At 29.0% G+C, this 18,018-nt stretch overlaps 1 protein-coding gene across 6 annotated transcripts in view; it reads right to left on the bottom strand.

The window, feature by feature from the left end:
- Positions 1–18,018, bottom strand: part of LOC142331504 (uncharacterized) — a 517,182-nt gene that overhangs the window by 461,401 nt on the left and 37,763 nt on the right. For all 6 annotated transcript variants that reach the window (XR_012758012.1, XM_075377455.1, XM_075377451.1 and 3 more), the window contains exons 11-16: positions 17,169–17,226; positions 14,918–14,978; positions 9,755–9,901; positions 7,696–7,814; positions 5,503–5,604; positions 1,484–1,750 (exon numbers count right to left, since the gene is read on the bottom strand). Coding sequence is in view for 5 of the 6 variants with exons in the window: in XM_075377455.1 (XP_075233570.1) it covers positions 1,484–1,750; positions 5,503–5,604; positions 7,696–7,814; positions 9,755–9,901; positions 14,918–14,978; positions 17,169–17,226 (754 nt within the window). In the remaining variant the exon portion in view is untranslated. The remainder of the gene's footprint in view (positions 1–1,483; positions 1,751–5,502; positions 5,605–7,695; positions 7,815–9,754; positions 9,902–14,917; positions 14,979–17,168; positions 17,227–18,018) is intronic.

Below are 18,018 nucleotides of genomic sequence, written 5' to 3' on the forward strand. Positions count from 1 at the left end.
AACAAGATCTTCTGGGTTTTAAGGGGCATTTAGGATGCAAGAAGAGCAATAAAATTTATATGTTATAATTATCTTGCTGAGTAAGAGACAAGTAAAAAACAGATGAATTTTTGGCACATAATGATTGTTTTTTTAACATGTAGTATTCAGCATTTGTATGTAGCATTTTAGTATGCAATGTCATTATCGTACTAGTAACTGTTTCTTTCTCTTGTGAGTTGTTACTTTCATAATTATTTTAGCGTTTTGAAATATAATTTTGTGTTTAATTTAAAGAATTTTTTTTAATCGAGACAATATGTATGAAAATTATTCAGACAATAATCTGAAAAGATTGACTAATGTTATGCAAACATAACATAACATATTTACAGTTGTAACTGTAATAGCTGTATTCTTAGAAAGACAAATAAAACTTTTTTTACCTTAATTTATTAAGAATAAAGTAAGGTAAAATTTTTATAAGATTAAGATATTGTTAGCAAATTGCATTTTGTAATATAAATTGAATAAATGTTTTATTTTCTAATTTGGGATGATCAAATTTATTTCATTTGTACGAAAAATCAGACTGTGCTGCTTTGCTTGGAAGTGCTTTAATAAAATGCTAAACTTGTTATCATTATTAAATATTTATTATTCCTAGATATATTCCCATACAAAGTAGGCTGTCAGATCATTATCTGGCATCCGTAAGTATGTGGTCAGATATATAGAAAATTAAATAAGTTAATTTATCCTTAAAAAAATAATAATATTCACTTTTACCAAACCAGACAACAGAACTGTTTTCACATAACTCAACACAGTAGTTCAGCTTAAGTGAAAGGGCATTTAAGCCTTTGTAGTCACTTTTAATAAATTGCCAAATCATTTGAAAAATCTTACAAACAATTTATTTAAATTACAAATAAAAAAATGATTTATGTGCATCCTGTTCAAACTGAATAAACATATACACAAGATAATCTTCAATACTGGCTTCTGAATTGAAAATTATTTTACAAACTTTTTTTATATTTTATTTATATATTTAACCTTAATAAAATTTCACATGTTTGTATTTAAATAATTAATATGGACTTTAATCACATTTATTTTTTACCTTATAATTTGATTTTATAATTTATCTTAAAATTGCGTGATCTAAATAACATATCAGTACGAAATAAAATTTATTTGCTAGTGACTGTTTTTTAAAACTAAAATCATTTTTCCTAATGTCAATTTTTTTCATTTAAATGTCTATTATTCAGAATTTTTTAAGATATAATTTTCATGATATTACTTAAATGTCGATAAACAATGATCAGTAAAAATAATACTTGCTATCTCTCAAACAACTATACTCAACATTTAACATGAAAATTCTCCAGATAAAAAAAAAACAAAGCATACAGGATAATACAAATTTTACAAACATTACTAATATTTTATATGTAAAAATGAAATAAAAATCAGAATAATAATAATAATAACTTACCTCTACCTCTGTTGTCTCTATCCCTATCTCTATCCCTGTCTCTATCCCTGTCTCTATCTCTGTCCCTGTCCCTGTCCCTGTCCCTGTCTCTGTCTCTGTCTCTGTCCCTATCCCTATCTCTTTCTCGATCTCTATCTCTGTCACGATCTCTATCTCGATCAATATCCCTGTCTCTACCAAAACCTCCACCACCTCGAGATCCTCTAAATCTGTCATCTCTACCACCAGGTCCACCTCTGTCTCTTGAATTACCACGCATTCGAGAATCTGTTAAAACAAGAACCACAGATACAACAGTGAATATCTTTAAGTGTAAAATAATAATGTAAACTTAAAAAAAATTTTAAAAATAAATCATTTTCATCCGTAAAAATCCATTAATCAGAAAAATATTCATTATGGTACAATAGTTTATTATGAGAGTATGAAAAATTACGATTTTCCCTTCAATCTGAAAAATGTCAAGATATGACAGTAACAAACTGTGAAGGATAAAAAACCTTCTCAGTTAATCCCTTTTTAAATAATTGCTTAATATTATTTTTTATAAAAACCATGCTACTTTAATATAAAAACCAGTTAAACAAAGAAAACAGTTTGCAAACAAAAAAGAAAAAGTAACCGATGTAATTGTGCAAACCTTTTTCCAGTATAATTAAATTTCAGATAATAAATGCATAAATAAAAACAAATTTAAGGTCAATTTTCTTACAATTAATTAAAATATAGAGGATTAAATATTTCCGTAGCTAAGAAAGAGACTTTGAAAATATTAACTATTTTTCATTTACTAGGCACAATTGATTTATATTAAATACTGTAAATAAATGAAACATAGCGTAATAACATTATTATGCGTGGATAGAAAGCCAATGTTAAGGAGACATTAAAAAAGAAGTAACAGGTGGCGGAATATATAAATATTACAGTGAGGGAAAATTATCTGATGAGGTAACAGAGGAGGAGGAAGTAGAATTTGAGGACAATAGCTGAGAAGACTCTATTTGGCAATCAATTTTTCAGAGTTATAAATAAATGATTTACAGTGTAGTAAGGCAAAAGAAATAGACGATAAAACATCAGAATTTTGCCTTGTTCACAGAATAAACTGTATAGATTATTATCTGGAGTTTTTTGGAAAAATAAACTCTCTGGAAGAGATTGAAAAAGAACCATAGAAAACAATTAAAGAAGTCATAAAGAAATTTCTTGGGAACAATAAGGACCCAAATTGTGTATAGTGGAAAACATGATACTGAAATTCCAAGAATTGGGTTGTTCAATGATCTTGAAGGTATTTTCTGCATTCTCACATTGATTACTTCCCCAAAAACCTTGGTGCTATAAGTTAAGAACAAGGTGAAAGATTTCACCAAGATATAAAGGAAATGGAACGCAGATATTAGGGAAGGTGGAATGTGAACATGATAGCGACTACTGTTGGTGTATCCATAAAGACAATTCGCAAGCTGACTACAAAAGAAAATACAACCCGAGAAGCATTGAAAGGAAAAAAGGCAGTACAAGTCTTTTTTACATTTCCCTTTTTTAGTATTGTGAAAAATTCTTAAATTATAGAAAAAACGGTGGCCATATTTGAAATCAGCCCATAAAATAATATAAAAATCAGCTATTAGATTACAAACAACTTTCAAATTCCTTAATTTTGTTGACCTGTGTTATTGTTTTAAAGGTATTGTAATTCTAGCCAAACATTTTCATGACTGACCTTCACAAAAATGTAATTTCTTCATTTAGTCAAAATTTTAAACTGTATTCAGATGAATGTTCAAGAGATAGAAGAAACCTGAGAATGACCTGAGGGAACTAATTATTCTCCCAGTACAGCCAAACTACCCTCCTTTGAGTAGGTATATGAAAACAACTGAATTTACCTAATCAATGTTTCTTGATAAACAAGTCATTTTAAATTTGCAATTCTGGATTGATTTTGTTTCCAACTGTGAAAGGGTTAAATGTATTACCTTTTAAGAACAGAACTCCATAACACTACTGGTAAAGTTCATTTTCATATTTGGCCAACAAGGATTACAAATGCTACAAAACTTGGAACTGTTGTTATTTTTGACCTTGACAATCCATCTGTTGTGGATGACACTGGTTGCTCTGAACCACTCTCATTTCAGCTTTATTTCTTCCTTTTCACATACCTCATACCTGTGTTTTTTTTTACTTACAATTATTAGTGATAACTAAGAAGTCATCACCAACTTGTTGAGAACACCTGAAGAATACATTCATTACATCACATAATTAGTTATCTTTCTGCTTATTATTCTATTGTAACAACAAAAAAAAAATGTTTCCATTCATTCAAACTACGTCAAACTTAACTCACTTAGTGTGGTCAATAATTACATGCTATCTAGCAAACAATACAGCAGCATTTATTTTAAACTACTACAAGAAAACTGAAGATTAATTGTCTAAACAAAAACCATTCTACAACGCTTTCCCAATAATAGGAAATTCATTAGCAACTACACAAACAATATTTTTGCAAATCTACATCCCAAATTTCAGCTCTAAATTCTGTTGTAGTTCTAAAAAACTATCAACAAAATATAGGGGGGGGGGGGCAATAATTATGCCCCAACAATTATTTAAATATTTTATTATAAGAAAAGTAAAATATTAATATACTGCACAAGGTGTGTTTTTAAAGTGAGTTTTGAAATAAATTTAAAAAAATTGAAAATTATGAACAAATTTTATTACTTGCACAAAAAACCACATTTATTTCACATTTTTTATAACTTCTCATTCCCTCTTCAAGAAGTTCCACCACCAGGGGCTTAAACTTCACAGTAATGCCATTTTTCAATTCATTGTCATTGTCAAACTTTTGTTTAAGATGAAAAAGAAAATAACTGCGAGAGTACAGGGTGAATGATTGAAGATTTTCCTATGAAATTTTTCTAATTACCTCATTGTCTGAATTGCCGAGCATTGTATTGCAAAAACAACATCTCACGGAATAGCATCCCACACTGTTTTTTTATAAATTTCTAAAAAATTTTTAATGTTTTGCAATACTTATCGCACTCCCAGTAGTTCCATGATCACTAAATTCAACAACAAGACACTTTTTTTGTTCAAAAATAAGAGTAGCCATAAGCTACTTTACTGAACATTCTTGTTTTGAATGTCTTTGGTCTAGTAAATTATGAATACTCCCATCACACTGACTGCTGCTTCTTGACATTGATACAAGAAATCTAGGTTTCATTCAAGACATTTTTCAGTGTGCGTGTGTGCACGCGCACTAACATCTTTGGCAATCATCTGGTAGACACTTTTTAGAGTCCAATTTTTCAATCAAAACTTCATAAATCAAAGATCATCAAAAACAACTGTGGTACAGTGAAGTATCGATTTTATCAAATTTTTTTGTCCACTTTTTCAATCAAACCATCTGTTAAGAATTGTTTTTTACCATAAAAAATCAGATTACTTTTCATATGTCACACTTCACAGGATAATAAATTGTAGAACTCATTTAGATGAATGAATATAAACAAAAAATGACTGAACTACTGTTACCAACAGCTAACTATTGATTGAAATAATAAAACTACAAAGATGCCATCTGTTTACATCACAAATGCAAATGCAAAACAGATTTACTTTAAAAACACACCTCGTATTATAAATATAAATACTACTCCAAAATTACATATTTACTTTTTCTTTTAAATTTATTATCATTTTGATAAAATTTTGTTCCACGATTTTTTTTTGTATGCAACTTTAGTGTAACACTAAAGATGGTACAAGGATTGAAACACAAACTGATAATAAGTAAAACAAAGTGGATATTGTATTTGAACTACTTTTAAAAACATGTTATTTCAAGGAGATGAACTGACATATATCATGTCATAGTACAATGTAAGGCTAGTAAGGCTAGTTTAAATTCTTCTCATACAGCAACGGAAAATATTAATTTAAGTAAATATCATTAAAGTATTAAAGCTAATAACTGAAAATTACATTACCTTTACCGCCACCATCTGGCCCCCAACGAGTATTTCCCCTCTTTGAGCCATGTTCATAATCATACGTACGAATAGGTTCCAATGATTCAGGTTCGTCAAATTCTAGAACAAAATAAGAATTAAACATAATAAAATATAAAACAAACTTAACCGTAATAGAATAAAGCTAACAATGTCATAATGTTTTATGACAATGTCATAAAACTGAAGTTTTTCCTACGTACTATTAGTTTTAATATGTTTAAAATTGTAAAATTTTCATTTCTTAATAAAGTTGTAATATGTATATAGTGAATAGCATTTGAGTTGTAAACTGATCCTGTTGAGGATGATTCTTGAAAAAAATGTTTGTATGTTGTATCTAAGAGTGAGATTCCCCTGCAGTTGTTAGGGACTGTTTTATCCGCTTTTTGGGGTGGATGAGGACTGTCGTCCAGTGTTCTGGTAGCTCTTCTTTGATCTAGAAGCTGTTAGTGAAGGTCAATTTGCTTGCCTTCCTGCATGTTTCCAGATCTCTACAAAGGTCTGATCTTCTCTCGCTCCTTAGTAATTCTTCATCTTACCCAGTGCTTGGTACAATTCTTTTATTGTGGGAGGGTTGATATTTTCCAATGGTGTTGTTATTGGGGTGCTGGTGTCAAAGTTTAAAAGTTATGTTGGTCCTTTGCAATTTAGGAGTTTGTTAAAATATTTCCACCATTGATGCTTTTTACAGGGTTTATTTTGGGGCTAATTCCAGGTGAAATGTTAATATGTGGTGAAATATGCGGATTTCGAGATTAGGTTGTGGTTTCTGCAAAGATCAATGAGTCACTGTCCATTTTCATTTGTTCTCTTTTGGGTGAGCCATTTTCCAATGATGTTGCGGTATCTTCTTTCTCTGCCTAGTTGAGTGATGAAGTTTCTGATTAGTTGTTTAGCATGATTTTTGGGAATGTTATTTATGGTCGGTCAAGCGGATCCTAGAACTTTTCTGTTTCTTTAAGGTCTTTTGGAGATTTGTTTTTATTATTAGTGGCTATGGGCGTTTATTTTGGTGTAGATTTTATTAAATGCTTTTAGAGTGAATATTGAGATTCTTGAGATTGTGACTTGAATTCTTGTACAGCGTTTATTATTTTGAGGCAGACCAAAAAGCTTGTTCCAAACAGTAGAATTCTATACATCACTCTCTTTCCAGATACACCTTTATAAAGCTTATATCATATCACTTAAGATTCCATGGCATCTTGGTCAGTGTTTCTTAATTTCCTAGAGTCCCAGTCCCGTGATGAGAATTTTATGTTAATCCATCAGGTTGGTTATTATTTTTAGTTTACCAGTCTGCTTGAGTGAGTTTACACTGTGTATGGAAATGTAAGTGATGTGCACACATTATTATGGCACTGGAAACCAAAAAATATGACTGGCAGCTAATTTCATTTTCACTGTCTGTACACAGAGTAGCTGTGTATGGTACTGTTGCAAGCCAGATGAACATGTTGATTACAAAAACAAGGTAAAAATATTTTTTTATTATCGTCACCGATGGAATTTCTTTGTACTGTTATAATATGTCACTGCTGTGTCTGTATAGATTATGGGAAAAATACAATTTTAAAGAGTAACAGTAATTTTTAATTATAAATCTAATGTATTTCTTGATTAAATCAAAATCATAACAATGAAAAGAAAAGAAAATTATAATTAATGATTATGTAAGATGTACAAAGTTTAGTTCACATTTTTTTAAGTAATATAAGTCGTCGCTATACCCAATAGGAATCTCAGTCATTAGAATTTGGCTTTTTGTACAACTATGCGTAAGAATGGAGTCCTTAGGCAGTTAAACTGGTATAAAACCTACAATTATCAGTAAGACACTATCCCACTAAGTTACAATAAAGAAGTGCTCTGCTGGCTATTAGAAAGTGAAAGCAAAATCCCATAAACATGTGGCTGCTGATCCGTTCACTACTGCATTCATCTAAAGACAAAAAATGCATACGGGGGAAGGGGAAAGAGAAAGAAATGATCAACCCACACAAAGAATGCGCTAGGGTGTAATTTATTGTCTTTGTCCTGGTCCAGAAATATAGACATATGAAGAAAAAACATCATATTTTTCACCAAATATTCCATAACAGGTTACACAATAAACAAATATATTAAAAAAAATAATAAAATTCATATATGTAAAAGAAATATATATACCTGAGAATCCAGCAGCTGGACGATGTCCATAATCAACAACAGTAGAAGGTCTTAAATCATCCCATTCATTTTTCAACTCATGAGGAAATGGTGGTGCACCTGATCCTCCTCCCCTTCTCCTGTAATTATTAAACAATGATATTACTGTAAACTAATAATTAATAAATATATACACTATACCTTGATCATTTGAATATATAGATAATTCAGAATTTCTAGTTCCATCATTTTCCTACGTGAAAAAATGCTTGTTTTCTATTTTTTAATACTGTTTACAATAAAATAAAACTGAATTGACATTTTTAATTTAAAAGTTTTTGCATTTTTAACCTCCACCCAGTAAATAAGGATCTAACAAAGAAAATACTAAAAACAAAACTCATTTTCTTATAATTAAATTTCTTTATTTACTGTACCTTAAAAACTTGAGTGGATTATGGACAATATTATTAAAATCAGAGTAACTTTTTATAAAAAGAAAAGATTTTGTGATAAAAATAAAAAAGTTGTAGCATAATTTGTTAATCAAATTTTTGAACTTTTCGCAGAAATCCTCCCTTTAAATACCTACATAAATCAGCCTATATTTGCTATGATTCATCCTAATCTAAATAAATTAATAAAGCAAAGAATGTTAAATAAAAAGTCAATAGGCCCTTAATTATTATTTCCCTTTTCAATGTATATTTCGTGATACTGTTATGTAAGTGAAACAGTGTATATTCTACATTATTGCATTCAAATTAAAATATAATTCCCATAGAATTCATGATACAATTAAGAATTAACATTGATAAATAAAATTCCACCATTATGGTATTTGTTTCATGTCAACAGCATTCATTTAAAAAAAAAAAAATATGAGAGGATGAGAAATATTAAGTCATTGCATACTTTTTAAGGAAAGCACTAAAAACTGAAAGGAAAAGTAATAAATTTAAATAAACCTGAAAACATCACTGTCACTGAGAATTTATTCTTCGTTCATATTCTTCAATTTTCAGCATGATGCTCTGGAGATATTCCAGGTATTATTGAACTATCAGGTTTCAGAAGTTGCATTCTATCAACTTAACAAAGATTCTAATTTTATTCTTATCTAATGTTTCTTTTTACATTTCCTAAATCTGTTGAATTTATTATTATAAAACCATCATTCTTATTTCGTATAATCAGCTAAAAATTAAATATATTATAAACTGTCGGGATATCAAGCATAACTTTACAAAACTAGGGCAAAATGTTTTTTTTTTCTTTTTTCCCTTAAAACTAATATATAAGTGAAGGTCAACATTATAACAATCATACAGTTTCATTATATATAACTGATCAACATTAATCTATTAAGGTGCATTTAGAAAGGAAATATTTGAGAGCAATTATATAACTGGTATGTGGCTATGGCTATGGGTATGAGCCAAATGTAGCAACAATTGCTTGGTCTTTGCTAGTTCTGTTCACCTGCCTTACTTAAAGCATATGGCAACTGGATTGGTCTGATCAACTTCTGCCTCTTGTAAATAATTCCCTCACTTTTCTACAGATTCCCTCCAGGGAGGGTTTCCTCCATTTACCACCCACCAGGAAATTAGATCTAATGTGCTGTGGCTTGTTTGTGATTTTGTGTGAAGTTCTTATCTGCTATTAATTTAATTTTATTGGAGAAGCATTGAATACATAGATAAATGAGAAGACATTTGTTTTCATATATCTACTTCAACTATGCGTAAGGTTATGGAATGGAATATTAGAGAATAGAATGATCATAACATTAAAAAAAATTGTCTGCATGCCATTGCTTCAAAGTTTATTAACCTAAAAAAGTAGATAAAAAAATATATTAAAAATATCCACAAGTCAGTCAACTGATTAATGACTACAGAAAAGGAGGATACATGCTGAGCCAAAAGACATAACTGAAAAGAATCCCGACGTGCAGACACACAATTTAAGTGAATGTGCGGCAGCTGCAAATAGTGCTCAGCAATATTGGATGAAAACACATCGGTCATAACATGCATAATGTTATACATTAATTCCATAATTTGTAAAGACTTACCAATCTGGTAGACGGTCAGGACTTGGACCAGTTCCGCCTGGACCAGGTCCACCGGGCCCAGGAAATCTATTGTTCCAATCATCACCACTAGCACTGCCTGGACCACCACCCCCTCCTCCCCAACTTCTATTACTAGGGGATGCAAACCTAAATAACAAAAAATGAATTCATTTTTAAATTTTTATAAAAACAGGATTATTTCTAGCATTTTACTAGACTAATTTTAATAATTTTTATGTTGTTCAAAATCTTTTCTGGATTTTTTTCAGAAATTACTGAAATATAATTTTTCTTGGAAAACCTACAAGAAAAGCCAAAATAATTCCTTAATTATTGAAAATATCAAGTTGCACTTCTTTAATTGATTCCCGGACCTAAAACGCTAGACTCCTTTACAATATTTAAAATCCATAATTTACTAGACTTTTTTAAAAAGTACCTTGAATTGATAATTATTAATGCTTTCCTATTACTACTTAAAAAATTGTCCTTCATAAATTATATACAGTTGCTCCTTCCCACATCAATCAATCAGTCACAATCACTACAGCTGGATTTCAAATTTAGTCAAGCAAGTGCTAGCTCAAATACCAAGTAGCAGTCATTTATTCATTTACTTCGGCTAAAGAAATCTTTAAATAAAAAAGTAAGAAAACTCAACATTTTGTATTTTAATAAAAGAAATTGTCAAATGTTTTCTTGAGAAGTTCAGAGATTTTTTTATTCAATAAGTTTTACTTTTAATATAAAAAAAAATAAACAGGTAATAATGTTATGAAAATTACAATAAAAAAAATGAACTATATTTTTTTATACTCAAGAAAACAAAATTTATTTTCTAATTTAATTTTAATCATCTTTTTTTCTATTTATTAACTTATATTACATTTAAGCATAGCATACACATTACTTGCAGTAAACATTTTTTTTTTATCAATATGACATTAGGTCTGATATCCAAACCCAGAAACAAAGGGGAACTTCTTTAACCAAGTTTTGTGATTACATATGAAATGAAAGTACAAGTTAAAGAAGCCAATAAAGAAAAATTAAAGAAATTGTAATATAAGCAAACGTTCAGAAAGTTATTTTAACAAAATTAATAACAGTATAAAAATAATTGCGTTATATGATTCTAAGACTGTATAAGCAGATAAACAACAAACAAAAGAAAAATTATATTTCTGAGAAAATGGGATAAAATAAATTACCCTTTTCTTTCTTTTTTTAAAAAAGAAGGTAATAGAATTAATGACTGACTGTTAATCATTACTTCTTACTCCACTATACTCTTCAGAATGTTAAAGAAGCAATTCTTTAACACTCCAAGAGTGTTTAAAAAGCAATTCTTTTTTTCAGTTAATTACATGTTTCAATAGTATTTTCATTCTTTTCTATATTAATTTTTTAACTTCGCCACATTTACTACATGCATACCACTTCCTCATTTATCCATTTTATATATTCAAATGTTTTGTTTTTCTCTATCCTAATAATCTTCACCTTCTACACACCCGTATATAACCAAATTAACTAAATCTGAATATCTTAACACATGACCTAACAATCCATTTAATCTTCACACAAAATTCTGCCACAAATTTCTCTTCTCTCTCTCTCTCTCTCTCTCTCTGATCTTAAGACTTTTCATTTTGAATTTTTTTTAACCAACCAAATTTTTATCTAACATAACATGTTTTACAGGGCATTCCACAATAGATAACAAATAGAGAAAATTTATAATTAGTATTACACTACAGTAAATGAAAGTGTCATCTGAACAGAATAAAATCACCAATTTTAACAAGTCTCTAAAAGAGTAAGAGTTATTCAGCAGTAAAAAAGCAAAAGGGATACTACAATGCTTAAATGAACATCTTGACCCTTGTAGGGGAAGATCCACCTTGTGATGATCCCAGTCGACACCCTCCTCCCAATCTGTTCCTAGCCCTTTTGTGCTTTACCAAGGTCATCTTTTAGACCCTCTACGCTTGATAACACAACAATGCTATCATTTTGGCCTCTGTTAGGATGCCACCAATGCAAATGCCTTGACAGAAATTTCTATCAGTGTATTTACACAACTGAAATGATACAATCATCCTGACCCCCAAAGGGAAAGGCACCTGCCTCGTGATAATCCCAGTCACCACACCACCACCTCCTTCACCCCTAGCCTGATGAGCTTTACCAGAGGTCATCTTACCTTCTAGACCCTCAATACCTGATTACATATTTCAGGCATCAGTACAGCACCAATGCAAATGCCTCGAAAGACATTTCCATCAGTATTAAAACCTATCAACTAACAAAAGATATTTTTCAAACTCAACAAAACCAAATTAAAAACACTGATAACCAATAAAAATTTACTTAAGTTAAATTTAAAAGAGATCGACGATATCATGTTTGATTAAAAAATTTTGTGAAACTGTGAATGTACAAGATCAGAAAAGCGCGGGTTGACTGTCACTACTAAGAGTAAGGAATTCTAGAGGATATGAAAGAACATTTGATTCGCTCGCCCAGAAAGTTATCTTCACAGGCTGGGCTTTCACTGTCTACAGTTTTCAGGGTACTAAAAAATTACAACTGCATGCTTATCAGATCAGTGTTGTTCAAAAACTGAAAGTAGACCACAGAAAACGTTTACAGTATTGTCGTTGGTTTCATTCTCTTGTTGATGACAATAGTATTGAAATTTTGGATTGAGTTTATTTCAGTGATGAGGCACTGTTTCACTTGGACAACCTCATTAACAGCCTAAATTGCCAAATATGAAATGCTGAAAATCCTTATGAACGATCATTACATGCACATAAAATTGGTGTTTGATGTACGATCTCCAGTGTTGTGTAATAAAGCCTTTATTTTTTGACAAATCTGTAGGTGGTGCGGTTTATCGCAATTTAATCAAAGAGTTTATTGCCATGTAAGAGTTACACAAACACTGGATATGTTACAGGAATTTTCTGGTCACCATTTGATATCAAAAGGGTTGTGGCCCCCAAGATTTCCAGGTCTTACACCAGCAGACTTTTTCCTTTGCAGGTATTTTAAAAAGTGTAGTTATTAAAAACAATCTTCATATGCTTGACACTGAGATCAAAGCTAACATTGAAAGTGAGATTTCAAACATTATGAAAAGTGGCTGCAAATTTATGAAACGTGTATGAACTTGCATCAGGATCACAGGAAATCATTTCAAACATCCATTGTAAAGTTAAAGGTAATTTGAATATTGTTGTATAAGTATTTTAGTAACATTAATTTTTGTAATAAATTTACATTGTGAACACAACGGGGTTATGTCCTTTTTGAAATACCTGTTATTATATAATTTTTTATATCTTTTATTATACCAGGTGATCAGTTGAAAAGTTACCACATTTATTATTCAACAGCTCCCACAGTATTTTTGTTTGCAGGTATGTACACCAGTCTCAGGGGGAACCTTCTTAAAACTATTTTCAAAGGGGTGGAACCCACTCTCTCTGCTACACCTACCCCAACTTAAAAATCTTAAATTGCAATAAAATTTAATTACATCAACTGACAACCGAAAAAAAATAACGAATTTTGGTGGAAAGAAAATTAAAATCCGCTCACTCCTTCACTTGGTAGGTGTGAAAAACAATTTGGGATAGTACTTTTTTTTAAATTTCAGTCCAACAAAAATAACTAAAAAATTATGTGACATTACTTTTTAAAAAACTTGAAATAACCATAATCTGTGGATTAAAACTGTGAAAATTATTTTTTAAATTACAAGCACAAAATTTCACCCTTATATATTTTATAAAACTTTTCAAGGGTTGAAAACTTAATTTTTCTAAATGAGATAATCTAGCTTGTGACACCTCATTGGAAGGCCCTTTGAATGACAAGTAACTTGCTACAAGTAAAATAAAAATTGGTTCACTGGTATTGAAGTTATGATTAAAATGTGTTTTTTTTAGGTTATGTTTGGATACAGTGTTATTGATTCAAAGCATTAGGTCTGAAATCATCCGTTCTTGTTAAAAACATGGCTTTAATGTTTCTCCAGCATTGGAAAAACATACCAGTAAACACAGCATTATAACATCAGTTAAACATATGAAAAACCAGTATGAGGTACCTACTTCTTTGCTGGCAACATGTTATGTGTAATATAGTATTAACTCTAATCATAATCTAGATATTCTACATATACTTGTAAAAGAAATAATTTTAGCAAATCTGATCATTATGAAATATAAAAATATATGACACTTTGAATCTAATATATTGAAACTAATCCAACACATTTCAGGCCTGAAAACATTCAATCAATTACTATAACTAAAACCACAATACAATACCAACCCTATACAAGTGATTTGTTTAAAAGCTTCCTTGCAGTAAAAGAATAATTACCCCAGTGCAAAAAAGGTTTGCCTCAAATATTCAACATTATCTGATGTAAATGAATAACAAATAAAACTATGTTTAAAAATATAATTTTTTTAGATAATTAATTCATCACAAGGCTTCTACATGAAAAAAATATGGTATGTAATACTTTTAGGATAGGAAAAATGCCAAGCTTGGTCAGGGTCTGATCCAAGAACTTTCTAGATGAAAAACAAAACGCCAAGCTTGATCAGGGTCTTATCTCAGACCTTTCTGGATGAAAGACTCAAGATGTAACCAGATCATATGGAGGTCGGCAGTGGCAGAAATTCATGTAATAATATATTATAAATCAACAGAAATAAGTTGCTTGATAGGTAAAAACATGTAAATTTATCCTAATTTCCACACACTACCATTAATGATGTGCCCTGTAAACTATTTTAATACTATAAATGCAATGAGTAACTTATATACTGCATTTATTCTCAACTATTTAATTATTTATGAGGTATATTATTCATAACTTTAAAAAAAAAACAATAACTTTTAGACTACCATACTAGATAAAATTTAAAATAATGAACAGAGAAATTATAAGGTAAATAATACATTAGATGAATGTAATTCAAAAGAATTAAAAAGAATTTAAAAGAATTACTATTTTGTATTGTAATTACAATACAAAATAGTAAGAGTGTTAATTAATTAATTAATAAGGAAATTTAATGTTTTATGACTCCCTTAAGGAAAACCTACTCTTATATGTAAAATAAGTAAAAAATATACCTGTCATCATCATCAAAGTCTACATCTGGTCTGCCTCTAAGAGGACCACCCACAGGTACATCTAAAAAGAAAAAAATTTAAAATAAACAATTTTTTATAATTTAATATATATATATATGGTATGTTGCTAAAATCATCATCCAAAAGAGAAAGATCTTGCTAGTGTTAATCCACTATTCATGGTCTAATATCCTTTCTTGTACTACTTAAGGAATAGACTACTACTTAAAACAATAGAAACACCAAACCTGAATAAGAGAGAAAACTGAATAATAATTAGAAAATTAATTTCTAGATTATTAAATTCAAATTAAAACTAATGTTCTGTAATGAGAGCAATCAAACAGACTTTAAAAGATTAAAAGTAGACAGCAAAAATTACTTTAATACATTTAATTTTTAATTAATCAATCTAATTGAAAGAGAAATTATAATTTGCAAAATAATTTTATGTAAAATTTAGTTTTTAATATAAATGTAATAAGATCATACAATTTTACAAACTTTAATATATTAATATAATTAATTTTATAGACTTCTGATCGTCAAAACCTTTTTTAAATTGTCTACATCAAATTAAATAGTTAAAACTCATATACTTACTACATTCTACTAATATTATCATTTTAGATGTGTAGCATTTAAAAACAGAAATCGTATGGTAATATCTTACATTTCCATATAGAGTAACCCAGTAACCGCTAAGTTAAAATGAGATTAAACTCATTTTCATGTAAACTTCTAGACAAAGTAGGAAGAAGGCATCAATCCCCCTCTCTGAACTGATTGGTTAGTGGATGCTTGAAGAAGGATCTTATTTTTTACCAACAGATGATGACCAATCTGTATGTATTTTTGAACTACTGGACAATATTTTTTGTCAAGTTTTGTTATCAGTTCATAGATAGCGAAGTACATAATTTTGGAACATAATCCTTGTGGAAGAATTTACACATCTTTAAAAATTGGTTTGTCTGATGATTTTCTTTTCAAGTTTTTCTGAAGGTTTTGACATTTAACAGAGGCTGGAAAGATGGCTTTCTTGAAGAACAGGACAAAAATTATCCTGCTCTTAAGTTTCCTTAGGATTAAAGGATAATTTTTTTTAAGAAACTTATCCTTATTCCTTTTCACAATATTAAAACATGTTCATAGATATCAAAAAACAGAATAGATGTCATTCTTTTATATAAAAAAAAAATAGTAATATTTTAATGTTTATAGCTACAATGAGATGAACGCGCTTAATATAACAATTTAAAAATATTAAGTCATTATAATACTCCACTGTGAACCTTACGTAACTCCACTGTGAACCTTACGTAACTCCACCTCTGTGGTCCACAGAGGTGGAGTTCTGCAACGTGGACCTCTGGTCCATGTTGCAGAACATAAACTAGATAATTTCAAAATTTCATGGATAAAAATTGATGAGGTATTTTTACAAGTAAGATTTAACTAATTTAAAATACAATATTTCACAGAAGTACAGAACCACAGATGTAATTTATCCTATAATATAACATTTTTCTGATGCACTGTAAGACTGTATTCTTTTCTAATAGATGACTGAAATTCTATTGTTGTAGGATTCTTTCATTAACAACCTAACTTCATTGTCCTTCATTGACAATTGTCAACTGAAATTATCAAATTATGTATCTACAATAATGATGTTGTAAAGCGCATGGTCCATTGTAAATACAATGTCCTATCTTCACTAAGAGCCAAAATAAAGTTTTATTTTAAATTACTTCCATTTCAATACCAACAATCAGAAAAATTTGGTAAAACAGGAAAAAAATGTATTTATTTTGACAAGAAAATTACAACTTAAAATAATAAAAAAAAGAACAAGCTTTAATATGGTTTTATAAAACTAACTTTTTTTTTTTCCAGAGTTAAGAGATACAGTTCAAAAATGTAAGTTTCCACAACATACTAAAAAATAATTTTATTATTTTTTTATAAAGTTTAAAATCTTGGCATTTTATATTTTTATCAATGTGTTCAGATATGTTTATTAAATAAAGACCTGTTTTTTTTTTGTTGTTTTTTTTTTGTTATATGAAAAGGTTATCAGCAAAGCATGACAGTACTTCTAAAAAATGTTTGTATAACATTGCTATTAGTAGTGTCAGTAATCTAATATTACACTTTACTTGCAATACAAATTCAACTGAAATCAGTCCAATTCTTAATTTCTGCTAATCTGATCTTAACTTAGATAAAAAATAATCATAATTTTTACCTGCATCAAGATTAGGAGGTGGTTTGATAGGTGGTAAATCCAGTAAAGAAATCGGACCCTTAAAAAGAAAAAAAAAAATGTTAAAGTATTTAATAAAAAGCAGAAATTAAATTAAAAAAGCACAAAAATTTTGAATTTAGTTTTTTTTTAAATGTAAACATTACTTTTCTTATGAAATTAATTAAAACATCCTATTGTATAATTAATAGACTAAATAATAAATTTTATTACCATAAATCAATATTTGACTAATATACAGTTAAAATAGTACACAAAATCACTAGGTATGAAATCCCTACAATATTGTATTAAAATTACATTACATTCTTTACAACATTAGAAAACTAGATTATCTTAAGAAGTCAATGTCAGAAATTTGCTGATGAAGGAACATCCCTACAACAGAATTTTTAATTTCTCATTACATTAATAAATTATCTTCCCTATTATTTAATTAATTTATTACTAAAAATTTTAATACATTTTTGGATTTTTATAATAATTATAGAACTGGAATCTAACAATATAACTATGAAATACAAATGTTACAAACAATCTTTAGATCTCCTACAATAGTGTCTATACAAAATGACTTTTTTTGGATTTATAAGATTATATTTGTTATATTAACACAGTTCTACATTTTTAAAATATATATACGTGATGTTTAAAAATGAATGCATTAACTACCATAAAAATTTGATAATCATTACATTTTTTTCTATATAAGCACAATCCTTTAGAAATAAAGATATACTATGGTTATAGAATATGTCTAAAATAACCAAACAATGTTGAAAGAAAGAGTTGCATTTACTTCTATAAAGTTTTCACAACAAATTTGTAGAAA

This window comes from Lycorma delicatula, chromosome 10 (genome assembly GCF_047948215.1).
Source record: "Lycorma delicatula isolate Av1 chromosome 10, ASM4794821v1, whole genome shotgun sequence".
In the NCBI taxonomy this organism is placed as follows: Eukaryota; Metazoa; Arthropoda; class Insecta; order Hemiptera; family Fulgoridae; genus Lycorma; species Lycorma delicatula.